General features: G+C 43.6%; 1 protein-coding gene and 1 long non-coding RNA gene across 4 annotated transcripts in view; one reads left to right on the top strand and one right to left on the bottom strand.

The window, feature by feature from the left end:
* The window catches only part of LOC131912903 (uncharacterized), a 28894-nt gene extending 24856 nt beyond the window's left edge, over nt 1-4038 (bottom strand). Inside the window, exon 1 of one of the 2 annotated variants that reach the window (XR_009379738.1) lies at nt 3894-4038. This is a non-coding gene — a long non-coding RNA (uncharacterized LOC131912903). The remainder of the gene's footprint in view (nt 1-3893) is intronic. The other variant, XR_009379739.1, reaches the window with a different exon arrangement.
* Intu (inturned planar cell polarity protein) overlaps nt 1-27264 on the top strand; it is a 73342-nt gene that overhangs the window by 5304 nt on the left and 40774 nt on the right. Inside the window, exons 1-3 of one of the 2 annotated variants that reach the window (XM_059265181.1) lie at nt 3697-4218; nt 16227-16765; nt 25380-25465. In XM_059265181.1, the coding sequence (XP_059121164.1) occupies nt 4070-4218; nt 16227-16765; nt 25380-25465 (774 nt within the window). In that variant the 5' untranslated portion in view covers nt 3697-4069. Of the gene's footprint in view, nt 1-3696; nt 4219-16226; nt 16766-25379; nt 25466-27264 lie in introns of those variants that run through there. The other variant, XM_059265182.1, reaches the window with a different exon arrangement.

Genomic DNA, 27264 nt, shown 5'->3' with positions numbered 1-27264 from the left:
AGATACAATTTGCTAATACCACACCCACCCAAATTAAATTAAGAATAAAAATAGTTGTTGTTGTATTGTATGTGGGTCTGTATGAAAAATCAAGTAAGGTAGTTACACACAAATTCTCTATCTTTCTCTCTTTCTCTCTCTCCTATTAAACTAACAGATGGAACTTAATTAGCCCAGGAAGTTGACATATGGAGTATCTAGTACAAGGAATCTTTATTAGACAATATACTCTTATAGGGATCTTTTTTCTTTTCTTTTTCTTTCTTTCTTTCTTTCTTTCTTTTTTTTTTTTTTTGGCTGTGATTCAAGTTTGTGAAAGGAGACAAGTTTAAAGAAGAAATAACTGGTCACCTCATCATGTCTCCAGGACATGATGGATATCAAATGCACATAGGATATTTGATTGAGGGAAGATAGGAAAAAGGACTTCTTACTCAGGTAGACATGTCTGGGTGGCTTTTAAAAGAGAGATATTGTGTCTTAAAGAGAAAAGTTGTACTGTATTTGAACAAATGCATTACGTAGAAGCATCAAGGGAACTTCATAAGCCTACAGAGAGGCTCGGTCTACTGACACTGCTTGCACTAGGTATTTTACACGCATCAACTCACTGTACTCCAAACAGTCTTGTGCAGTGGGTACCACTGTGAATTTAGAGAATAGGAAAATGAAGCTTGAAGAGACTGATGTGCTGGGGGTTGTACAGATGTGGTTTTGTAGAGAGATTCAGAGCTGGTCAGCCAGGCTCAAATTCACCAAGTGGGAGTGGTGGCAGAGTATTCAAGAGTACCAACCATCCTGTCCCAAAGAAGCATTGGTCTGGGGCAAAGCTTAGGGCATCATTTCCCAAGACTTCAGAACCATTTGGGGCCCTCATTTAAAACAGAGATTTGGGAGCTGGAGAGACGGCTCACGGTTTAGAATACTTGTTCTTGCAGTGGAGCCAGTTTGACTCCCAGCACCCAAGTAGTGGCTTACAACCTCCTGTAACTTCAATTATAGGGGATCCAACACACTCAGGTACCAGGCATACACATGGTGCACATACATACATACATGCAAGCAACACATCCATATACATAAGGGAAAAATAAATCTTTAAACAACAACAAAGATTTCTAGGCTTCTCCTCTACTGATTCTGATCCCATTGATGTGGGATAAGGTCTCAAAACCTGTACATTTAGTAAGCTGTGAGTGATTTCCTTTTGATCAGACATGTTGAACACACTTCCTTAGTTTGGTTAATATGTAATAGGAATTAAGGACCTAACTCCTAGTTGATACTCAGTTATTTCATTTTGGGAAAAATATTTTTGAGACAGGATTTCATGAATCCCAAACTGGTCTCAACCTCTCTATGTAGTCAACAATGACCTTGAACGTCTGCTCCTCCTGCCTCTCTCTCCCCAGTGATGGGATTACAGATATGCACCACCATAGCTGGTTTTCATAATGCTGGGGATTGAACTCAGGACTTCCTGCATGCTATATAAGCACTCTGTCAAGTGAGCTGCATCCCCAGCTCTGTGAAAAGCATTTTAAAGACTATACAGAACGTAGACTCTATTGTCTAGTGAAGTAACAGTGGAGATTTATGAGCACAATGTAAGATTAATAGATGCTCATAGAAATTATAGACTATTACTTGGGGGGAGAAGACTGGATATTTTGCTAGTGAAAATGTCTTTTATAGGGCTGGGGAGATGGTGGTTGGGAGCACTTACTGCTCTTCTAGAGAATCTGGGTTAGATTCTCAGCACCTACATAGCAGCTCACAACTGTCTAGAACTCAAGTTCCAGGGGGTCTGTGGCCCTTTTCTGGCCTCTGAGCACACCAGGCATGCATATAGTACACAGATACACATTCAGACAAAACACCCACATACATAGCATAAAAATAAAGTATTTTAAAATGTCTTTTACTTTTAAAAAAAACTTCTAATAGGTTACTTTAAAAATGAAGAAATGCAGCCAGGCATAGTGATCTACATCTCCACTCCCAGAACCTTGGAGGCAGAGGCTGGCCAGTCTCTCTAAATGTAAGGCCAGCCTGGTCTACATAGTGTGTTCCATACCAGCCTTGGCTGCACAGTGAGACCCTCTCTCAAACAAACAAACAAACAAACAAACAAACAAAGGGCTAACTTATCAACCAGGTGCCTACAGTACTTTTTATTTTAGAGTAAAATCTTGGGTAAATTTTATTGTTTGAGACTTTAATGGTGGAAAAGTATATATGCTTTTATCAGAAATATAACTATTATAGTCTCTTTATTACAATGACCTACCCCTGTCTGACAGTAGGTCATAAGACACTTGTCATTCCAGAGGAGTCCTAGGAGAAAGAAATGCAAAAGAACAGATACATCCAGGCATTACTGAGTCTTCCCGTGCAGCCTGTTAGCAAGGTGGCCTATGTGATTACATTTCCATAAGAACCGAAAAAAAAGGGAGGGGGTCGGAGGCTCAGAGAACCCACAGATGTATCAGCATATGGAGGATCTCTTGGAGAGTGAACACTGAAGGAAGTAACTGAAATTCTGCACCCCTTCTCCCATACCTCACCCTGTGTATCTTTTTATGTATATTTTTGTAATGACATACAATAAAACGGCAACTATAAGATTTCCCCTGAATCTATGAGCCACTCAAGTAGATTAGTCAAATTCAAGGAGTTATGAGACCCTCATGTTGTAGGGAATAGATAAGTAAAAACAAGCTGGAGCTTGTGACTGCCATCTTAAAGGGCATAGCCTGGGTGGCAATCTTGGAGAATAATCCCTCAATATGTAAGGTCTGAGCATCTCCAGGCAGTGTCAAAATTACTGGAGTAGATGGACACTGCTGGTGTCCAATGCTTGCTTGCTTGTGGGGAGAAGTCTCCATACATTTTGAGGTCACAGGCATCTTCTTCATTGATTGTGGTACGATATTAGGAGGAGAAAGCCAGTATTTTTTTTCTAGATGCAGAGTGATATTAGGTAAATGATTTAGGCATTGTGATCTAGTTAGTGTTGGTTATCCTAACTGAATACAATCACTGAGATACTGACACCTTGACTGACGGCTTGTCTTCTAACCAGTCAGCTACTAGAAGGGACTAATGGGTGAGTTGCATATACAATGTGCCTACCGTGAACAAAGAGAAGGTTTACTACCAAGTGAGTGGAACAAGACTGTGTAAGATTTCACCACTGCCCAGAGTGACGTGCAATCTAGAACACTTCTAGAACCTATCATATAATACTTTCTCACCTTGGCTGATGTTGGAAAATGAAACCACAGATAAATGGAGCAGTGGCTCCTCAGGAGAAAGTGTAGTGTACTGTAACGACCAAAGTTCATTTCTTGGTTGACTTTGTTGCTAGCTACCATTCTTACCTCACTACGTCTCAGTTTCTTATCTAACTAGAGAGAGCTATTTACTTCATTGTATGCAGATACTTAGCATGGTATATGAATTGAGAACGAATGTAACTGAGTTGGCAATGAATGACTCAGTGATTGCTATTATGTACCTTAAAAATACTTGATTTAAGTATTCACAAACCACGGATAAAAAAATATTAAAAAAAAAAAAAGAAAGAAAGAAGGAAAGAAAGAATTGAGATATTTGCATTAGCACTGAGGGGTGCATGAATGCAAAGGCTCTTTACCTCTAAGGTTCTGTCAAAACAACAACAACAAAAAAAAACCTTGCTAAATCGAACCCATCCTTTTGGATCACAATTTTAAAAAAATTAGAGAAAAGAAAACAGGACAAAGAACAAACTGTAAGATACTCATCCTGGGAAGAAAAAGAAAAGAAAAGGGGGAAAAGAATGTCTGCCTCATTCGCTGCTTAGGGGAAACACGGAGCAGCTGTTTGCAGTCTGTGGAAAGAGCACTTACTTGCTCTCTTCAATGCTCCGCGTCTTTGCTGGGAAGCTTCTCTGTCTCCCGGGCAACCGACGTTTCAGCCAATCGCAGATGAACATCGGGGTCACGTGGCCCGGCCTGGCAAAATGGCGGCACGGCTGGCTCGCTCTGGGATCTGAGTGTCTCCACCCTGAGCTCTCGCAAACGTGATGATGTCGGACCCCGCGTGGCGAGACTCGCGTGGGCGCTCGGCCGAGCTCCCCGGAGACCTGTCCTTACTGGAGGAGGAAGAGGGGGAAGACGACTCCGACGCCGGGGCCAGCGGCTTGGGCTCCTGCTCCTCAGCCAGCAGCGACACGTAAGGATGCAGGGGATTGCTGGTCCTCCGCCCCGGGAGCACGTGCGGGGAGCCGGGTGCTGGCCTGCTTGCTGAGGTTTCCGGATAAGAGGGTCTCTCCTCCCGGTGGGCTCTGTGCTTTTTGAAGGATGTCTGTGGTGCTCCTGAATCCTGCCTTCTTACCACACTTGTGACTTAGACTACGGAGCGTTATTTTACAAGATGTATTTTTATTTATATTTTGACTCTGTGTACCTGTGTGTCTCTGTGTGGGCTTGTGCACGTGAGTGCAGTGCCTGTAGAGGCCAGAAGAGGGCGTTGGATCCCTGGAACTAGGGTTTCCAGCGGTTTGAGCTGTTGTGTGGGTGCTTGGAAGTGAACTCTAGCCCTCTGCAAGAGCAGCAAATGCACCTAACCTCTGAGGTCCCTCTCCGCCTGCAACTCTTGAGTATTTGTAGGGGAAGAGACTCCGTACACACTTTATAAGGCAACTGTTTTTAATTATGGTGATGTTTTCTTCTTATGAAAATGAATAGATTGTAGCGAGGAAGTCTCCTCCACGCCTCACTATCAAGACAGCCTCTCTGGCTTCAGGGTATTCATGCTGTATTTTTCTATTCAACCCCAGGGCTTTCTATTTCAAGTAGGAATTCTTGGTAATACCATGAATGAGTTATTTTGATTCACAGTATTTCATTTTTTAGTAATCTATACCTGTTGCTATGGATTAAGGACTTCTTGGGAAAGCCTGTGGTAACTTACAGTGAATGACTGTCAGTGGAAGAGTTCAGGCCACTGGGTACCCAACGGCCACCCATAGTTTTAGGATAACAATTTATGTGTAGTTAGAACTAGCAGTTACAACATCTTTTTTTTTTTTTTTTTTGGCATTAAAAGTGAGGGAAACCCTGCTTAAAATAAAAATGAGGGAAAACTCTGCTTAAATCCATTCTAGAAGCTTAATAGGGATAGATTGTATTCTATCGAACAAATTCGAACAAATATAAGAATATCAACTTTTTCTAAGTTATTGTTGTCATCTTAAAATGGTGTAAAAATTTGTGGCTTGTTCTAGTTTCATGTCTATTGCTATAATAAGAAATTATGACCAAAGGCAACTTAGAGGAGAAAGGGTATACTTGGCTTACAGGTTACAGTCCGTTACTGAAGGAAGTCAAGGCACGCCTGCTTGCTCTTCTACAACAATAACTCCAAACCAAAGAACTCACTTCACAGCCAAAGCTGCAAGGCAGAAAGCATGTGGGGTGATGCTGGCTGGCAAGCAAGCAGCCTTATGCTCAGCTAGCTTTCTTTATAGTTTCAGAACCACAGTGGGTTGAGACCTAGATCAATTAGCAATCAAGACAATCCCCTATGGACCTGCCCACAGGTCCATCTGATCTAGCAGTTCCTCAATTGAAATTGTCTTCCTAGATAATTCTAGGTTGTATCAAGTTGGCAGTTATCATTAACCAGGACACTGTTATTTCATGAATTTCTTGGGAGGTTGTGCTATGGTTAGCCTCAGACTGACATTTCCATGCCTGGTTTCTTCACATCTTAGTCATGCACTGTTAGCCTAGAAAAAATGTGTAATGTTCCTATGGGCGCAGGAATGCTGTCTCTAGAAATCCAGACCTCACTCCTGACAGGACACCCAGCATCCAGTGGGATTTTCTAGAAATGAGCAACCCAAGAACCTTGTAGTAGGAAAACTTAAGTGTCTCATGGTCCATAATACACGTGTCTATGTCTTTATTAGTCATTCATCAATCACTCCAAATATTCTAGTGTCCTTGTCCTGATGGTACTCCCCTGTTGCAAAGTATTCCGCTGGTCTGTATTTTGAGTCCTACCAAAATTCAGATTTTTATGCCTGTCCCTTATTGATGTGTGTGACATGAAGATGGAATTGCTGACCTGCCCTGGGAAGTTTTTGTTCACATCTTTTGTTCCAGTATTAGGTATTTACTGCCTTAAGCTGTACTTACAGTGCAAGCAGGGTCATCCTGCTTTGAGAAGAACCATTCCACTGAAAGGCTTAGGAATATGACCCTGAACTTTTCTAAGAATCACCTGTCGCCTCTGTGGTCTTCATGAAACTTAGTAAGAAAGACATATTACATATCCTGGACTTCAAGATTCCAATTGCTATCTGACTCATCTTTTTGCAAGTTATTGTTTCATGCATGTTTGTGATCAAAACACAGTTTGACCTGCATATGATTGTCAGTAAGTTTATTAATTTTGAGATGAAATTGCTTTAGGATAACATTCTGGTAGAGTTTAAAAAATATTTTAGCATGTGCCTGTGCGTGTGGGTGTGGGTGTACACATATGTGTGTGCTTGCTTACAGTTGCCATAACACAGGTATGGAGATCAGAAGACAACTTCGACGGTGTTGATTCTCTCCTCCTACCATGCGGGTTCAGGGCATCAAGCGTAGGTCGTGCCCTTTGCTTGTTGAGCGTTTCTCTGGCCCCAGGTCATTCTTTTCATAGATTTGTTTTAGGCTTGTTCTGGTAGAGAGAAGTTTTAGGTTGATGCTCTTATGTCTACACCTCAGGGAGGCTTCAGAGACAAAGCTGTTGGGAGAATTGGGTTAAGGGAACCACTGACTGCTCCAGAATTTAGGTAATGGACGCCAGGAGTTTCCTTGGCAGTGATACCAGACTTCCTTGCTTTGGTCTGCAGATACCATTTCATTGAAGCAACATTGATTAGTTCATGTTGGCCAGAAGCTGTCAATTTTATGACATTGATTTTTTAATTTTTTAAAGTGGTTTTGTTTTGTTTTTTTGTCATTGTAGTTTATAACTAGGGCTGGTGGGCAAGAAGAGGGGTGACTATAAAATAGATTTTAGCTGTAAAAAGCTGAGAAACTTCTACCTAAAATAAGATTGGCTAGAGAAGAAAGCAAATAGCTCCTTTAAATCTTACCTGAGATTTTCAGCCACTTTTTTGAGGCCTATGTGAAAACCTGGACATACACCCATCAACACAGCACGTTATACCTCATGCTTTCTGTTGCTCTAAGTGCCTTTGTGTTTTCCAGAGTTGATAAAAAATTAAGTCATTTAGTTTTTGTTTACCTTCTTTTTCTTGGAATAATTATGTTGTCTGTAGTGGTTCATCTCTCTTTTTTTTCTGAGTAGGATTCCATTGTTTGTCTAGATCAATGTTTACTTTTTTCTTGAGTTTTGACATGGATATGAGTGACTTATGGAATCAAAATATTTCATTCAAATTCATGATGCCATATTACTATTATACCCTGTTCAAGGTAATAGTTCTCCATTTTTCTCCTGTTCTGAACTCTGACTTTTCTTTTAATTCGTTTTTTTTTTTTTTCAATAAACTCATGTAGTTTTATAAGATAAGTAGCATGGGACTGGGTTAATGGTGAAAATGGTAATTCTCAACCACCACCTCACTCCGCCTGTAGCTCAGTGTGTGAAGAGAACTCTATTCCTTGTTTCTCTTCAGTCCTCACCGCCTTCTTCTTACTTTCTGTCTTTAGACTTGGAAGTCTCCAGTTGTACTCACATTCCTCCACCCGCCTCACTGCCAGGCCTTGCCTCCTCTCCCTCTCACACTCTGCGGGGGTCCCTCTGACAGCTGGAGATGTTCAGCTTCTATTGCCAGCCATTCCTCCTTCCAGCTGCAAGAGTTTACTTTCTCTCCAAAGATGGGAGAGAGGCTTCCTAGATTAAGAGCATGGCATGGGCTGTTGTCTTGAGGGAGGACCCATGTTCAGTTTCCAGCTTTGTCAGGTGGCTCACAGTCATGTGGAACTCCAGCTCAGGGGGAGATCTGATGCCTCTGGTCTCAACAGATACACACACACACACACACACATACACACCACACACACACACACACACACACACACACACACACACACACACACAAGTCCATTTCATTCTCCTTCCCATCAGTGATCCGTTTCTGGTTTTCTGGATTCTGCAGGCACTCCAGATTAAACATACAGATCTAAAGATTTGCCACTAAGAGGCATAAGATGAAGCAAGTTAGCATTCTAGCATGGAGGGGGAAGAGGTTCATGAATCCCCATTCCTAACTAAGGTACTGTGGATGGTTGATGGCTTCTGGGTTAGCTTCTGGCTTCTTGTGAGTTAGCTTTCTTTAAGGGTATGGTCCCTATTAGGTCCCTAAATACTCTAGTGGATGTCCCCACACCCAGGAGTGCATAGGCAACACTATTGGACTTGATGGGTCCTTTAAATAATAATAATAATAATATATTGTGGGGATAGAGGTGAGGGTGAATCTGGGAGTAGTTAGGGGGAGGCGTTGGGAGTGAATATGATCAAAATACAATTTTGTGAAATTATCAAAGAATTAATAAAAACATATTTAAAATAAATCTTTAAAAGACAACACAGTTCTAAACCATTTTTCCTGCTCTACTCAAAATCTCAGTGGCTCCCTATCCTTAGATTCCTTAGGATAGCTTTGAAAGTTCTCTTCCTGGCTGATCTAATCTTTGTTATGTGTGTGTGTGTTATATGTGTATATATATATGTGCATGTGCTCATGTACTGACCGAGATCAGTGGTGGACATGGGGTGTACTGATCTGTCACTCTGCTTGATTCCTTAAGAAAGGATCTCTCCCCACAGCCAAGCACTGGACCAAGCTTGGGGAATCTTTTTGAAGAAAGGGAGGAAGGATTGTATGAACCAGGGGGTTCAAGGACATCACAAAAAAATCCCACAGAAACAACTAACCTGGGCTCATAGCTCAGAGTCTGGACTGACAACCAGAGAGCCTGCATAGGACTGACCTAGGCCCTCTACAGATATGTGACAGTTGTGTAGCTTGGTCTGCTTGTGGGACTCCTGTCAAGGTAGTTGCCTTGCCCAGCCTTAAGATGAGGGGAGGAGCTTAGTCCTACTTCAACTTGATATGCCATGCCGTGGTGACACCCATGGGAGGCCTGCCCCTTTCTGAACAGTAACAGAGGAGTGGATTGGGGTGGGAGTGGAGGGAGAGGTAGGGAGGTAATGGGAGGAGAGGAGGGAGGGGAAACTGAAGTCGGGATGTAAAGTAAATGAATACATTTTTTAAGAAGAAAAGAAAGGGTCTCTCGCTGAACCTGGAGGTAGGCTGGCAGTCAACAAACCCCAATGACTCAGTCAACAAAACTCGATGTTCACACCTCACAGTGCTGGGGCGCCAGGCCTGAGTGGCCATCTCCCCTCCAACCCCTTGGATTCAAATTCTGGTCCTCCTGCTTATGGAACAAACACTCTTACCCAGTGAACCATCTCCCCATACCCAGCTTCATCCTCTGAGATACTTCCTGCACTGAATTGCCCATCTACTCTTTCCTACCTGCAGCTTTATACACTGTAGTCCTTGGGTTTGAAATCTCTTTTCTGTCTCTACTTGTCAAAAATCACTGAAGGGGCCCACTCAAATGCTACCTCTTCCTAGATCCCTGTTGGCTTCTTCTTAATTGCTCTGCCTTTTACCCTCTAGTAGTGTGTGCTTGTGTGTGTGTGTGTGTGTGTGTGTGTGTGTGTGTGTGTGTGTGTGTGATTCTTGCATTTCAGCTGTTCAGTTAGCTCTCTGTCCCAGCTGACATCCTCAAAAGTTCAGTAAAGCTAGGCTCAGTGGCCCATGCCTGTCATCCTGAAAACTCTGGAGGCTGAGGCATGAGAATTGTAATTCTAAGCCTGGCGTGGGCCACATAGCAAGATTTCATCCCACAATGAATAAAATAAAAGTACATTAAAGCCTTAGCATAAGCATAAATGTGCTGCTGGTCTGTGACTTTTATTCTGCCCACATTGGATCATAATCCAACTTAGCCGTATGTAGGTGTGCCCATTGGCTGCACAATGGGAAGTGGGAATAGGGTCACTATTGTCATAGCTTCAGTGGAGCTGTGCTCCTGGTGCAGAAATATACTACACTTAGTGAGTGCTTAGTCATGGGTTCAGCTGCTCCCTGTCTTCTCAGACATGCTTTTCTGTTGTGCCCATGGTGACTGAGGCTAGAAGAGCTTACCTGAGGTTGCCACATTGAAGCTGCTACAGCATCTAGCATGATGGTTTTCCATTAGAAGACTGTCAGAGGTGAAATTCAGATGTTACCAAGGGACCACAGAAAAGCCTAGGCCGACTGGCACCTACTGAACACATGCCAGATAGAATTCATATTAATCCCATGGTGTGTTAGGTACTTGTCTTGTTGCTGTAACAGTATACCTGACAACTTAAAGAAGGGAGGCCTTATTTGGTTTATAGTTTGAGAGAACAGCCCACCATGGGTGAGAAGTCATAGTAGCATGTACTTGAGGCAGCTGGTCTTGCATCCATGGTCGGTCAAGGATCAGAGATCAGTGAATGCTCAGCCAACTCTCTCCCCTTTATTCAGTCCAAACCCCCAGCTCATGGAATGGTGCCACCCATGTTTACAGTAGGTCTTTGTGCATCAGTTAACCTGTTTATAATCCCTCACAGGCATGCCCAGAGGCTAGCCTAATCTAGATAGTCGCAGGCATGCCCAGAGGCTAGCCTAATCTAGATAGTCACAGACATGTTCAGAGGCTAACCTAATCTAGATAGTCACAGGCATGCCCAGAGGCTAACCTAATCTAGATAGTCATAGGCATGCCCAGAGGCTAACCTAATCTAGTTAGTCACAGTCATGCCCAGAGGCTAGCCTAATCTAGATAGTCACAGGCATGCTCAGAGGCTAGCCTAATCTAGATAGTCACAGGCATGCCCAGAGGCTAGCCTAGATAGTCATTCACAGGCATTCCCAAAGACTTGTCTCCCAGGGATTCTAGATCCTCTTGTGTTTTGAATATGAAATGTTCCACATAGGCTCATGTCTTTAAACACCTGGTATCCAGCTGGTGATGCTCTCTTTGCTTCCTGTATGCAAATTCATTATGATCAGCCAGTTTCCTGCTCCTGCCTTCCTTCTTGTTACCATGTCACCCTGCTGTGATGAACTCTGTCCCTCTGGAACTGTGACCTTTCTCCCTTACGTTGTTTTTGTCAGGGTGTTTTATCACAGCCACAGGATTGCATCTAGGACAGACCCCACCAGGTTGACAGTTGAGACGAACCATCACCTCATCACCCATTTGTTTTGTTTTGTTTTCTATTCTGTGTGGTTTTTCTGTGTGTCTACACTTGTCCTGCTGTTATACCTGTTGATATCATATAACTACATGGTGGCCACTTTGGTAAAATGCATTGTACTTTTCTCAAGAAAAGGAGGGTGTAATTATTTGGGGTAGCACAAACGTCCATTTTACTTAAATGAGGAAATATGCAGATCAGGATACGTACTGTGTGGTTCTTCTTGAAGTGGTAAAGGAAATTGCCAGGCTATTTCAAAGGATGAAAAAAAAAATCTTGGCATTAATGCAAATGAAGACCTAAGAGAGTCATGTAACTTTCAGAAAGGGAAAATAAAATGTTTTCTGTGTCTTAGGGTTTCTGTTGCTGTGAAGAGATACCATGACCATGGCAACTCTTAGAAAACATTTAATTGGGGCTGGCTTACAGTTTCAGGTTTGGTCTATTATCGACATGGTGAGAAGCATGGCAGCATGCAGGCAGGCATGATGATGGAGAAGGAGCTGAGAGTTCTACCTCTTGATCCACAGGCAGCAGGAGAACTGTGTACTACACTGGCCAGAGCTTGAGCATATGAGACCTCAATACCTACCTCCACAGTGACACACTCCAACAAGGCCACACCTACTCCAACAAGGCCACACCTCCTAATAGCGCCACTCCCTATGGGCCAAGCATTCAAATGCATGAGTCTATGGGGGCCATTCCTATTCAAACCACCATACCTATAAACCCAGGATTTTGGAATACATTAGGAATTGGGAGCTGCTAACATTTTCTCAAGTCCATTTCCTTTGATACGTTATGGTACAGCTCTAAGTGGATGTGCTAATTTTCACATTAATGAATTTTTCTCTGGGCAGGATGCTGCTCCTGTATACTTTATTACTGAGGGTCTTGGAAACCAGTTAAAGCACCTTCAGACCTTGTCTGCACCTATAAACCTAAGGCTGTTTCTGACTAGAAAAAAGTAAAATGAACATCATTGACTCTCAAAAGAAAACATTACACAGTGAGAACTTCCTAGCTTGTGCCATGGAGTCTCAGAGATGTTAAAAGTACCTTATTTCTGACTCCTGAGGTCTGTGCACTACAAAAATGTGGATTGAAACAGCTAGATTTAATTCTTTTTCTAATTTTTTTTTAATATGGGTTAAGTTTTGACTTATAGAAAGTTGCAGAGGTGCTCCTGTGCTCCCAGACAGCCCTGTTCTCTGCGATGTTAACATCTTACCCAGCTGTTACTCGCTTGCCAGTAAGAAGTTGCTGTTGGTCTGTGAGCTGACTCCAGACTTCATTTAGATGTGACCGCTCTTCTATTACTGTTCCATTTTGGTTCCAGGATTCCACCCAGCATATCATGTTGCTGCTCGTCATCAGTTCTCCTTAGTCTCCTGTGGTTTGTGACAGTTTCTCAGCCCTCGCTTGGTCTCTCAGCAGCCATTTCCTGGGTATGGCGATGTCTGCCCTTTACCCTGTTCTGTGGGGGCCAGCTGTTAAGTCTTGTTTTTCTTTTGCTCCCTCACTCTGCCCTACCATTTCCCCTTTTAGGTCTCTGTCTGTCTTGTACCTCCCATGTGCATCACCATGGGTTCCTTCTCAGCTTCTCTTCCCCCAAAACAAAGGTCTTTGTTTTTTATAACTTTGTGTTTTATTTATTATTATTGTGTGTATTTACAAGTGTGTATGTGCCATGTAGCACGTGTGAAGAACAGAGAACAGCTTTGTGGAGTCCATTGTCTTCTTCTATCATGTGGATCCCAGGAACCACCTCAGGTTGTCAGGCTTGGCAGCAAGCACGTTTATCTGCTGAGCCATCTCGATATCACAGCAGAGGTGTTGTCACTGACCACAGTGCCCCCTGGCCCTGTGTACTTGCTACATTTTCTGCCCACATAGATCTTTAAATCATAACCAAAAGGTGAATTCATGTTCAGATTTTAAAGGTTAAGATGAGCCAGCCTTATACTTAGCTAGTGAAAAAGCGCTCATGAGCCTAACACAAAGAACATAGCCAACTAAAAGGATGATGTGAAAGCAGACAAACCATTTGTCATTGATATACATCTCAGTTACTAGGCATCAGTCACCTCTCAGCACTGTGACAAGTTAGTTAATTAGGGAAGAATTTGTTTTGGATCCTGATTTCAAAAAATGGTTGCTTGTCTTTTATCTGGGCCTGTGGTCGAAACAGTCCAAGATGGCAGAGGGAAGCTGCTTACCTCATGGCAGTCATGCAGGGAGGGGACAGAACATAGTTTGAGAGACATGCCCCTAGTGGCCGCCTCCCTCCTAATAGCCTTTTCACCTGTGAATTCATCAATGGATGGTACTCTCCTGAGCTTTCTGTAGCCCACCGCCTGGGACCAAACATTAGCACGTAAGTGTTTTGGGGACACTTCACAGCCAAGCCATAGTGAAACCTGATCCTACTGTCCACAATGTGCCAGTTAAGATTATTGTTCACTTCTCACCTAAAGGCTTACCGTAGGCACACAGCTATTTGGAATCTGCAGAGCAGAGCTAGCTATGAAGTGTTAAACACTAACTTCAAGGATAGGTGAGGTTGAAGCGGCCGACATATGTGGCTGGTGACACTGGACATCTAAAGTGATGCCAAGTATTGGGAACCAACCAGACCAGTGAAGTGTTAGTTTTGGTGTTTTGAGCCACGTGTATCTTTCTTTCTTTATTTTTTATGGCTAACACTTGAAAAGTCTGTGTTACTAACCAGCTATATAGACCACGGCAGTAATAGGATAGAATATTTTGGAAACTGATTTTCATGACATTCAGTATTTGACAAAAATCTAATTAAAGAAGCAGAGTTGCTAATAATCACTCAAGAGCAAAGAAGACTTCTGTTGGGTGATTAGATGATTAGAACACAGATTATCCTCTCTCCTACCAGGATGCTCTGCTTAAGACTGTCCCCACATGGCAGGTTGACACTGACAAACCACTGTCACTTTAAAGAACAGCAGCTCCAACAGGACAGAGCCATCAGTGGGTTGCCACAGTGTGGGTGTTGTTGCTGTTTCCATTTTAATGGCAATAATTTGGGTATTTACCAACCAACTTCCCACCTATCCTCTTTTGCAGCCACAGGGTGAATCATGTAAAGTGTGGGCTTTACTTTTCTTACTATTACTGCTAATGAGGAGTTGTGCAGAAATTATAGGTTACAGCTAGGTTCAAAACGAACTGTGATTATAGCTGGCTGGTTTGGGGCATGGTTGCAGTTTGTGGAAAGATGAATGCTGCTTGTCTGAAAATTGTTATCTAAACAAAGGACATGACGCGTAGCTTCACTCTAACCTGAAGCTGTCCCAAGTGCTCCCCGTACGGATAGAACGTTTACCTGTGGTTTCCAGACAGCTGGCCTCTGTGGATTCAGTCACACTTTCAATGACAAATGCGAATTCTGAGATGTCCAAAGTGACTTATAACCACACAGTGGCTCGATTAATGGTGTCTCTGTGTGTGTGTATGTGTGTGTGTACAGGCACATTTGTGAATGGGTGTGATTGCCCAGGTGTGCACATGTATAGGCCAGAGGTTGAAATTGGTGGTCCTTTATTGCACTCTACCTTATTTTTTGAGACAGAGTCTCTCACTGAACCTGGAGCTCACCCTTTGTGCTGCCATGTTGTTGTGTGAGGGATTTTTCTGAGAAGACACAACACATGTATTTACTCACTGCAGAAAGGGAACCCATAGCAGAGTAGACATCAGTGTCTAACGGTGAATCAGTGGGGTTTGTGGGGGTCACTAACAGGAGTTTTAAAGAGTTACTCACAAGGAGCAGGGACAACTCAAAAGCAAGTGTGTAGACTCAGAAGCTGCAGTCCTAGAGCCGTCTGTACAGCATGTAGGCAACTCCCCAGGCCCAAGCATCTCCCCTCTGTGGAATGTAGGCAACTCCCCAGCCCAAGCATCTCCCCTCTGTGGAATGTAGGCAGCTCCACAGGCCCAAGCATCTCCCCCCTGCACAGCATGTAGGCAACTCCCCAGGCCCAAGCATCTCCCCTCTGCACAGCATGTAGGCAACTCCATAGGCCGAAGCATCTCCCCTCTGCACAGCATGTAGTCAGCTTCAAGGCCCAAGCATCCCCCCTCTGTAGCATGTAGTCAGCTTCACAGGCCCAAGCATCTCCCCTCTGTAGCATATAGGCAACTCCACAGGCCCAGGCATCTCCTCTCTGTAGCATGTAGGTAGCTCCACAAGCCCAAGCATCTCCCCTCTGCGGCTGCTGTTTAAACTTTCCTCCCAGGCAGTTCCTGCTCTTTCTTGTAAAGCTGGGCCTTCTAGAATTTTCAAGTTTTTGCTTTCCCAGATGTGTGACATTTTCTTTATCTTCTGAATCTTGTGAGCCTCCTCATCCCTCCTAAAGGGAGCATGTCACTTCAGAGGATACCCCTATGCAACATCATCCCCGAGTCTGGCTTTTCTGTGGGTGCTGGGGAACTGAACTCAGGTCCTCATGGTTGTGCAGCAAGTACTTTACCCACGGAACCATTTTGTTGTTCTTGTTTTGCTTTGTTTTTGTTTTTTGAGACAGAGTCTCACTTTGTAGCCTGGAACTCACTGTGTAGCCCAGGCTAACCTTGAGTTCATGTCTGTCCTCCTTGCCTATGTTTCCTAAGTGCTGGAATTACAGGTGTTAGCCTGAATTCGTTTTCTTTTAAAAAGTATAGCCCAAAAGATTGCAGAAAAGATTCTTTCCTTTCCCCTTTTTTTGGTTTTCTTTGGTATCACTCTGCCTGTTTGATTTTATTCCCCATTCTTTAAAACTCTAACCCCACTCCATCTCTATTACCAAGTGTACTGCCCTCCCACACAGGAAGGTGGAGCTGTCTTTCTCATGTTGGATGATCATTCAGGTGACCTTTCTTCTCTCACACAGTGATCTGGAGCCCGAGTGGCTGGACAGTGTGCAGAGGAATGGAGAGCTGTTCTACCTGGAACTGAGTGAGGATGAGGAGGAAAGCCTCCTTCCGGAGACACAGACCGTGAACCATGTCAGGTTCAGTGAGAAGGAGGTCATCATTGAAGAGGATGATTCCAGAGAAAGGAAGAAGTATGAACCCAAGCTCAAGCGCTTCACCAAGATCCTGAAAAGCAAAAGACTTTTACCTAAGCGCTACCACAAAAAGAGCAGCAATGACAATGGGCCGGTGTCCATTCTGAAGCATCAGTCCAACCAGAAGACCGGAGTCACCGTGCAGCAGCGGTACAAGGATGTGACCGTCTATATCAACCCCAAAAAGCTGATGGCCATCAAAGCCAGGGAGCAGCCCAAACTCCTGGAAGTGCTGGTGGGAATCGTCCATCAGACCAAGTGGAGTTGGAAAAGGAGTGGGAAGCAGGCCGACGGAGAGAGGCTCGTGGTGCACGGCCTGCTGCCAGGAGGCTCTGCCATGAAGAGCGGTCAGGTCCTGGTTGGTAAGTGCTGCAGCAGCTCCAGCCCTTGTTTGCAGAGGTGCGTGGTTAAGGGCAGTGCCCCGTGAGCCATGGCGTAGAAGGCAGAATTTACAGTCTCCCTGTAAAGTTGGTCCAAATGGTCAGAAAAGAAGTACTTCCGTGTAACAGAGACATGCGCAGCTAGTTCAGAAGATGAGCAGCCTAGCTCATCTGTAGGTTTTGAAAAATATAATTTTATTTCATCTTGCTTATGGTTGCTGACAAAGAGAAGAAAATAAGTTGATTATACAGTGATCATTTAGGCTGAAACAGCTGTATCCAATAACATGATACAAAAATATGTAATTTATGAATAAAAATACTTTTAAATTGTATGTTTGCACTTGAGGACACCAAGTTCTTGGAGCGGCTATGGACTGTTTCAGTTGACCTTCTTAATGACAGTGGTATTATACATAAGTTCCTTTGGAAGGGCACTTCTCTAAAATATCCCAGTTTTGAGAGGAAAAAACAAGTTATTTTGGACATATTAAGATGCGTATTTTTGCGTTGCTGATTTCAAGTTATGTGATATAATGTGTGAGTTAATTAGCAACCTTATTCTACTTTATAATGATAGACTAATCAAATGTGAAAATATATCCTTTTTTACAGTTATTTATTTGTTTGTGCCTGGGCACATGTAGCTGACGTGTGTGGAGGTCAGAGGACAGCTTGTGGGCGTGGGTCTCTCCTGCCATCATATGTGTTCTAGGCTTGGACCTCAACTCACCAGGCTTGTTGGCAAGTGCGTCTACTCACCGAACATCTCACTGGCTCTGAAAGCGCATTCTTAACAAAACTTCAAACTTGTAACCATCCGAAAATGTGCCAGTCTTTTCAGCTGACCCAGTTTAAAACAGGAGTTTTAGAAACATTTTAATGTGTCTGAGTCGAAGTCTAAATTTCATTGTTTGTTCATCGATTCAGAACACATTTGAGTGTCTATTAAGTGTCAGGCATGCGAAGATTACAGTGATACTGTGACTGCTTATGTAAAGAGCTCGTGTAGTAGTGGAAGAAGCATGTTAGAAATAGGCAGAGAGTGTCACAGCGTGACGGATGATATGACAGAACATCACAAAGCTAGTTCTAAGGAGACATGTCAGAATATCTGTCAGAGCATGGATTCCAAAATGCATCTCCACATTATCTTACAATATGATGTGGCCTAGCCAAAACAGCAGCTGTGATTCAGTGAGGGACCTTGTCTCAGGGCAGAGAGTGATAGAGGAAGACACCAACTTCTTGTCTAGCCTCTGCATATACAGGGAACCAACTCCCACACACTTGTGCACATAACACACACACACACACACACACACACACACACACACACACACACACACACACGCACGCACTTCTCATGGAGAAAAGGCCACACAAGGAAGGTAGAACATTGAATTCTGGGGAAAGGCTTGACCTTCCAGTGTTTCATTTGTCTGCACAATAGGCATTCATCTAGCTGCTGCAGCTCCAGGAGCTTTTAGTGGATGAACACCTCCTAGTTTGAGGAAGCCAGCGAAGTTACTGACCACTTAGGAAGTGCATGGCAGTATAGAAAGACACTCAGGCAGCAAGAGTGCTGTTCCATCTCATTGCTTTTCTGCCAGATGTGTGGTCTGGATACAAGTGCATGTGGAAAGGCTTCCCACATCCTCCAGGGAGAGCTGAGGATAGGAACATTTAATTCGGAATGTCCGTGTTGGTATATATGGATTTGAGGAGCTTCAGAAAGAGCAACCCCATGCAGAGACTGTGCATGGACTTCAAGGACTGCGCCCTTGAGTAAAACAAACTGCTGTTCATCACAATTCAAGATCCTCAGATACGCCTGTGATCATGAAAAACCAGGGTTAACCGCCAAGCTGTTGTCCATAATCTGTCCATGTTGTATACTTCTTTATATGCCAGATATTCTTTTCAGCTTTAGGGGGATTTCGTTTTTGAATCTTTAGTTATTTTTCAATCTACTATTTTAAAGTGTCAACAGTGTTTTATATAATGTCTTGGATTGTTTTTGTGTGTCTGTGTGGTTTTTATGGTTATGTTCCCCTGACACACACTTATCTATTATCTCTAATACTAGCGATATAAATTATATAACACCTCTTCGAAAGTTTCAATTCATTTTATTTATTTTTCAGATTAGGCTCCAAGGAGATGCACTGTTACTAAGTTAGGTTTGCATGCAAACATTGGGTATGCACATAAACACATGGAGCCTTCCTCACATATGTACACAGTGCTGGCCTTGAACTCCTGAGTCTCCTGCCTGCACATCCCAAAAGCTAGGATTACAGGCATGTGCTATAAAACCTGGCTCACATTTTCCTTAACCAATAAAAAGGTATCTTTTTCCTCTGTCTGCATTTGATGACATGAGATCTCTCAGGATCTCAGCTCCATCAGTGACTGAGGTTGTCGGCCTCGGTATTTAGTTAGGACACTCTGCACAGTTAGTTGTCTACTGTGGCGATGTGCGCACACACATCTTGATTTCTGGCCTCTCAATGTGAGTGCAGCTTGTCTGCTGAAACTGCCTCTTGTCATTAGTAAGACAGGCCAGTGATGTTTCTCTTGTGTCCTTTCACAACAACAGAGCCTATCCTGCATTTATTTTCTTTGCTTGGATCTCGGAAACTTTCTGTCCTTTGGGGGTGGTGCCACCTACATTTCTGTTTCTAGGTGTTTTCTTGAAGTTTGGCAATCAGCTGAAAGCGGTAGCCAGCTGGCATCTTCAGACTGGAGCAAATAGAATTTACTCTCTTACCTATACTGCCTTGGTGGGGCTTTTTCTTCAATATTACTCATTTTTGGTCATAACTGGATTTCTTTTCCCTCAGGGACTAAACCTGAGTCTTTTGGCCATGGCTTCTTGAAGGGGATGAAGCAGGAGGGGTGGGTGGTACCAGTGGCAGGTCAGCTGCACTTCATGGGCTTGTGATGGAGAACTCCTCTCTAGCTTGATTTCCACCTGGCTGAAAGTCTTGCCATCATACATGCCCACCATACTTTCTCCCATTTGGGGCAGGATGATTGAGTTCCTCAGGTGAGTCTTTACCACCTAGGGCTTCTCCATGGGTGGCGCCTCCTTCTTGGCCTTTCTCAGGCACTTAAGTAGGGAGCCCTGCTTCCGAGCGAGCGGCCTCAGAAGGGAGCTGTCCAACTGCATCAGCTGCTCATAGGAGATAGCCAGCAGCTGGTTCAGGTTCATAGCATGTAGGTGAACTTGAAGACTGTCTGTTTCTTCTTCTGCTCCACTTCCACCATCTTGCTGGCTTCTGGGAGTCGGGGCAGGTGGATAACTGGATGTTTTTTAAAGATAAGAAAGGAGAGAAGGAAATCATACATTATCTATTTATAAATAATATTTATCTATTCATTGTTTTTTATTGTTTTTTGAGACAAGACTTTACTATGTAGTCCATAGGTTGATCTGAAGCATTTTATTCTCCTGCCTCAGCCTCCCAAGTGTTGGGATTACAAATATACACCATCATGCTCATTTCACACATGAATTTTCCAGATTACTCTCCTCCCCACCCCCCTGTGAAGACACTTTCTGATAAAGAATGAAGATTTTAATTCCAAACTGTTTTGTATCGTTTCTTAAGTCCTCAACTGTGGATTTGTTTTCTATGACATATATAGCTTATGTTTTTCTTTAACTTTTTTGAAGATGCGTGCTCATTTTTCAAAAATGTTTTTGAGGTATGATATCCATTCATAAGTGCACATTGATCATTTTGATGTGTGCATTGTCCTGTTTACCTTCTTGGGTCAAGAGTCAACATTTTCAGAACCTAGATGGTTAAAGGTCAGTCAGCATCCCTTCATAACGCAGCCTTGAGCCTTCCGTGAACAGAATTGATTTAGCTCGTTCTTCAACTTTAAGTGAATGGGAGTGTGTGTGTGTGTGTGTGTGTGTGTGTGTGTGTGTATGTATGTGTGTGAATATATATGTGTGTGTATGTATGTATGTATTCTCTTGTATCTCATTATATACATTTTCTGTGTCTTTTCTGTGATTCAAACTACATCTCTGAGAAGTATATCTCTGTTGGGCTGTGGAATTGGCTCAGGCTCTTGCTGCGTGAGGTCGTGTGTTCAGATCCCCAGCACCCGTGTAAAGCCAGATGCAGCAGTATCCATGGGTGATCTTAGTGCTCCTGTGCCAGGAGGGAGGTTGAGACAGGGGTCCCTGGAAGCTCATGGCCAGCTAGTCTGGCATGTGCAGCAGTGGTGAACAAGACGCCCTGTAAGCAAAGTGGAAGGCAAGGACCAGCATCCAATGTTGTCCTGCGACCTTCATGTGTATACTGTGGCTTGCATGCAGCCCCCCACCTGACACACAGCGATGTCTTCTTTATAAGAGAAAGAAAGGGAAGTTCCATGTGGCTGCCATGTAGAATTCCTTGGCATTGTTGTTATGTTTAGTTCTGGTGTTTTCTTGAGCCCGGTTCTCACTGTGTAGCCCAAGCTAACCTAGAATTCACCCCCTAGTACAGGCTGATCTCAGACCTACAGTCCTCCTGACTCAGCCCTCAAGTGATGCGATTATAGGCATATCTACTATTGTAGAATATTATTTTAAGATGTGTTACATTTGTTTATGCTGTGGAATATTTGTTTAATGATACAAAGATATGTTGCATTCTTTTATGTTGCATTTGTTTAACTCTGCGAAGCTGTATTACTTTGCCTGTCTAAAACACCTGATGCCCTAATAAAGTGCTGAATGGCCGATAGCAAGGCAGGAGAAAGGATAGGTGGGGCTGGCAGGCAGAGGGAATAAATAGGAGAAGAAATCTGGGAGAAGAAAGAGCAAGTGAACAAGTAAAGGAGGATACTAGGGGTCAGCCACAGAGTAAGAGTGAAGGTAAGATATACAGAAGTCAGGAAAGGAAAAAACCTGGAGGCAAGAGGTAGATGGGATAATTTAAAGTTAAGTAAAGCTGGCAAGAATCAAGCCAAGCTAAGACCAGGCATTTATAAGTAAGAACAAGCCTCCATGTGATTTATTTGGGAGCTGGGTGGTAGGCCCTCAAAGAGCTAAGAGTAAAAAACAACAACAGTCTACCATGCTTGGCTAATATTCCATTTTATATAGACTGTTTTTTTATTGCATTGTTGTTGAATCTTTTTTTCCAACTGAAATATTTGAAATGTTTTTGTAAAAGATGGGTTTGGTTTTATGAACACCTAATATGTTGTTCTCTATGAATTTTCATCTTCTTTTTGGAATGGGTTTTTAGTTCCCTGTTTGTGCTCCTTGTGACCCCCAGACTTTCTTACAGACAACGTCTCTGTCCTGTTCTGTCCCCCACAGCCTTTCTCTTCTCATGCTTTCCTGCTGTCAGGAAGAGGCTAGAGCACTGTTTGTTGGAAGGACAGGATTTTAGTGTCTCCTCCCTGGGAAGGCGCTGCTGCAGATACTTCCTTCTGCAGAAGTGGGACAGAGGCATTAACAGCTGCTATTCAGGAGCAAACTGCTCCTCACTGTTAGACCTGGGCCCATGTTCTCATCCCCACTCAGACTCTCTGGCCTGCTGTGTTGGTTGCTTCTATAGAATCAAAGGATTGATTTCTCATTGATGAAAAAAAAAGAGGAAAAGAAATTGTTTATGCTATTCAAAATATAATTTAGATATGAGTATCACTCTGCAACAGTGTATAATTTAACCCATTGACTTCATTTCTGGACATTTATCTTGAAAAACCATTCAGAATGGATAGGCAAATTAGAGCTGGTAGGTCACATCAGGTTTACCGCCTGTGTTTATACAGCTTGTCCAAAAGGCTTAAATAATGTACAGCATAGGAAAAGTCTTTGGAACCCAAATGTGGGGGAATAAAATATGATTGCACACAGCCCACCTCTTTACCTGTTGTCTATGGCTGAGTTCAGGATGGAGCTAGTGGGAGAGTTGTGCAGTTGAACACAGACCATTTATCTACCGAAGCATGAAATGCTTTCTGTGTGGTCCTTAACAGAAGAAGTTTGTAAAGCCTAGATCAAAATAGAAAAAAGGAGCTGGGAACATGAGGACCTGAGTTCAAACATCCAGTATCCACATTTAAAAAAAAAAAAATGGAGGCATTGCTCCCAGATGCCCTTGTAACCCCATTGGTATGGGGGACAGGAGGATCTCTGGGGCTGGCTGCCAGGCCTAGCTCCAGGTTCAGTAAGAGATTGTCACAAGGGAATATGGCAGGCAGTGACAGAGCAGAACATTCGATCCCCCCCACCCCCGTCCTTTTGTTCACATGGGTACACAGACCCACATACACGTGTGCATATATCACACACACAAATGGAGGAAGAAAAACTATGGGCACAAAAATGTTTATTGAGACACAAGTTAGTGTTTTAAAAATTTTAAGCACAAAAATGTCAAACAAGTGTATGGATATTGACGTTATAAGTTATGTCATTTGACCAATAAAATTACAGTTCTATAAACTATGTACCAGCACAAAAATGTTTGCTACTTGAGAGGCTTAAAAGTATAAAAACATCTCATTCTTCATTTTGGTGAACACAGTAAAGACGACTTAGTGTTCAAAAATAGTCATAGCTGGAGCAATAAGACCAGCAGAGGCTCCAGAACTAATCTACTGAGGGGTGAAGTTGTGTACTAGTAAGCCACAGGTTCTATGTGACCATCTCAGCCTACCACAGTGGAGGCATTCTTTTTTTTTTTCTCCATAATTTTTATTAAGAATTTTTTTTATTCATTTTACATACCAACCACAGATCCCCCTCTCTTCCTTCCTCTCACCCTCCCCAGTGTCTCCCCTCCCCCAACCCACCCTCCACTCCCTTCTCTAACAAAGTAAAGCCTCCCACAGGGTGTCCGCAGAGCCTGGTACATTCAGTTGAGGCAGGTCCAAGCCCCTCCCCCTGCATCAAGGCTATGCAAGGTGTCCCACTGTAGGCAGGGGACTCCAAAAAGCCTGCTCATGCACCAGGGATGGATCCTGATCCCACTGCCAGGGGCCCCTTAAGCAGATCAAGCTACACAACTGTCTCGCTTAAGAGGCGTTCTTTTCAATTTTTTTTTTTTTAATATTTTATTTAGAGAGAGTGTGTGTCCTTGTCATACTGTACAGTAAGCAGACTTGAGCTGTGCTCAAGAGAGAGACATTTTCTCTGACATTCAAGCTGTTCACTGTGCAAATACTCTTGAAAGGAAGACAGAGGACAGACCTGGTGCCTTCGTTTGTAAGACGTGCAGAACCTGTTGTTATTTTTTTACCCACTTACATGCTCACTACCCCCTCAAGCTTCCTGAGAGTAGAGAGTTGGTCTTGGTAAACTCTTGTCTTGATTCTCTTCTACAGTTAGTTTAGGACAGGACTTGACTTGTAAAGTTTGGAATGACGAGACAGTTTCCTAGATGTATTTGTGATTTTTGTTAACACAGCTTACTGGGGCTTTGATATTACTTTTAATTATGTTCTTATAAACTGAAGGTCCCAGAGAAAAAGCTACCCCCTTGGCTGAAGACTACAGGACTGAGTGACTGGTTAGAACTTCGTGATTGAGGAGATTTGAGGTGTTGAAGGTGCAGACCCAAGTTGTCTTGGACTGTCTCTGCCCTAATCATCGCCCAGCCAGTATCTGTCTCTTAGGCTCACATTACTTTCCCATGTACAGCCTTTTGACTGTCAGCTAAAGCTTGGGCAGTGTATTCTCAGCAAAACACAAGCTTCCACTAACCCCCAAGTTCCAACTCTCCCCAGAAAGCACCTAGTACTTATGGAGGCTCGCCCTACCCTGCTGTGCTAGCCCACCTACCTGGGACCCTCACCAGTGAATTGGTAACTGCGCTGATTTAAAGCTTCCTTTTATTCTGGCTTATGTTCACTTCCGCAGCAGAACATGTTTGGGTCACCCTGAATCTGAGTTTGTGGACCATGATCGCTCATATTTAACCCAAGAATAAATTGTCTCTTACTGTCTTTGGGCAAGAGTTGTGTATCAATAGTTTGAAAATAAAATTTCATTTTAATAGTGATCTTGATTTTGAAATTAGGTAGAAGACTGTTTGAAGAACAGTCATGGGGAAGAAGATTTTGACTAAAATGTACTTGACGGGTGGGTACTGTCGGAAGCTGTGGTACGAAGGCCCGCTGTGTAGACACCAGTCAGTGGTGGCAGCAAATAGCCCAGTGCGTTGGGATTTACCACATGGATTTAATTAAAATTGAAGCTGGATTTTTTTTAAAGCTATGGGTCTGAGTGGTTAGATTCAATTTTGTTAAGTGCAATACTTGGTTTATGTTAAAAATTTTCCATTTGTCCTTTGGGTTCACATAACTCTTAGTTATACCAAGACTAGGAATATTCATATCTTTAAGTATTCATGGTTTGCAGAGAGTTATGGTGCAGTGTTGGGAGGCATAATGGACGAGTTGGGTGATTGGCTGTGTCATTAATGTTCAGAATAACCTTGGATAAGTCCCTGAATGTACCACATTTTCCATTATACCCTTGAAGAAGTCTGGATAGCTGTTTTCTCATGCCGCAATTCTGGAACTCTTTGGTTTGGGGTATTCACACAGTTGTCTTTTGTTTTTCTGTTTATAGGCGATGTCCTTGTTGCTGTGAATGATGTAGATGTGACTTCTGAAAACATAGAGAGAGTTCTGTCTTGCATCCCTGGACCAATGCAGGTGTGGCCATCCCTTTCCATATTGTATACAGTGTTGCTTAAAGTGCATACATTGTGTGCTTTTTTTTTTTCAGATCCTGAAGTTATCCTCCCGTGTAATGGGTGAGGGACGGCGAGGCTTGAGCACCAAGGGCAGTTTCGCCTCTTGCTAACACGTAGCTCGGGAACACTGTTCTGAAAGGAGAGGGGTGTCTACAAATAGAACATCCTAAGTAAAGAAGGCCGCAGCAGTAATGAAAGTGAACACAGTTGCCAGCTTTCCTTTAGAACGCCCATGTTGCCAATGACAGCATAGCTCTGAGAAGACTCCTGTAAAAGCTGTGGCCAGGTGTGGGGATGCATGCCTTTCATCCCAGCACCCGGGCAGCAAAGGCAAGTGTGTGAGTTCAAGGCCAGCCTGGTCATCATAGTGAGTTCCAGGACAGCCAGGACTATGTAGAGAGACCTTGTCTCAAAAAAAAAAAAAAAAGTAAGTAAATAAATAAGCTGTGGACTTTATATTCTCTGATTTAAAATCTCTCATATTGTAAAAAAATTTTTTTTAGTTTTTAGGTTTTTGAATCTTTCTATGTAGCCGAAGCTGTCCTGGAACTCACAGAGCTCTCCTGCCTCTTACTCTCAAGTACTGAGATCAATTGTGTGCACCATAAGCCCAGCCCGTTTCTTGATATGGCTTTGGTTATTTTGAAGCCTAACTAGTGTTTTCTCTGAGGCTGTGTACACTAGGAGTTGATGGAGGCTGGAGGAGAGTACAGAGAGCTTGTGTTACTCTGTGGCCGTCAGCCGATGGCATGCACTGCCAGTGTGTCCTCCAGCTTTCTGTCATGTGGCACAGTCCCCAAGGGAAGCGACTCTGAAGGTGGAAAGGGTTGTTTGGTTCACGGGTTCAGAGGGTTCAGGCCTCGTCAGGTCAGGTGGCTGGTTTTTTTTCTTGTGGGGGAGGCTGCTGTGAGGAGGCAGAGCCTTGTTGTAAGGGGCAATCCTGGGACAACATCACTCACTCTCTGACAGCCAGGAAGCAAATACAGAGACAGGAAGGTGCTAGGCCCAGATGTCTTCCTCAGGAGCATTCCTCCACTGCCCTCACCTCTCCTGCCATGTTCTCAAAGGCTCCACTACCTTCGGCAGTGCCGAATGCTGGCAGCCAAGTCTTTAGTATGTGGGCATCAAGGAGGCATTTAAGGCCCCATATAGAACACTGTATCCCGGATTCACAGATGTGTGCCCATACTACCACAAAAATGCATCGAGTCCGTCTCCAAGAATTTCTAAAGCTTTCACGGGTCCTCGTTGCTCAAAAGCCTGAGCCCACACACTCCTCAAGACAGTGAAAACTTAGATGTGAGCCTCCACCCAAATGAGACTAAACCACTTATTTCCCAGGTGATGTCATTCTCATTACATAGGAAGAAACAGGGAGAGAATGAGGATGAATTAGACCTAAGCAAGACAAAAACTGAACGGCCTGGCCTGCCACCTGGGATAGACAGTGGCATGGTGTGTACTCCAGACCTCGGCACTCCCACCCCCGTGGCCTTGCTGGCTGCAGCCCATATGGCAGCTCTCCTGGGCTGGCTCTGCTTGCCGTCTGCAGCTTCCCCGTGCCAATGCCCGTGTTCCTGGCATCTGACTTTCTAGGTTTTCCACTCTAGCTTCCGCGCCACTCTCATAACTTCACGCGTGGCTGTCAGGGGCTGCCCACAGAGACAGGGAACCTGTCACACACTCTGTGGACTACACTTCCCTTTATAAATTTTTGGCTGAAGCCTCCAGGGCCCTACAACTCTGACATTCTGCATG

The sequence above is a fragment of the Peromyscus eremicus genome, chromosome 6, assembly GCF_949786415.1.
Source record: "Peromyscus eremicus chromosome 6, PerEre_H2_v1, whole genome shotgun sequence".
Taxonomy (NCBI): Eukaryota; Metazoa; Chordata; class Mammalia; order Rodentia; family Cricetidae; genus Peromyscus; species Peromyscus eremicus.
Note: the sequence above shows the minus strand (reverse complement) of the source record. Positions and strands in the feature narration are given on the sequence as shown.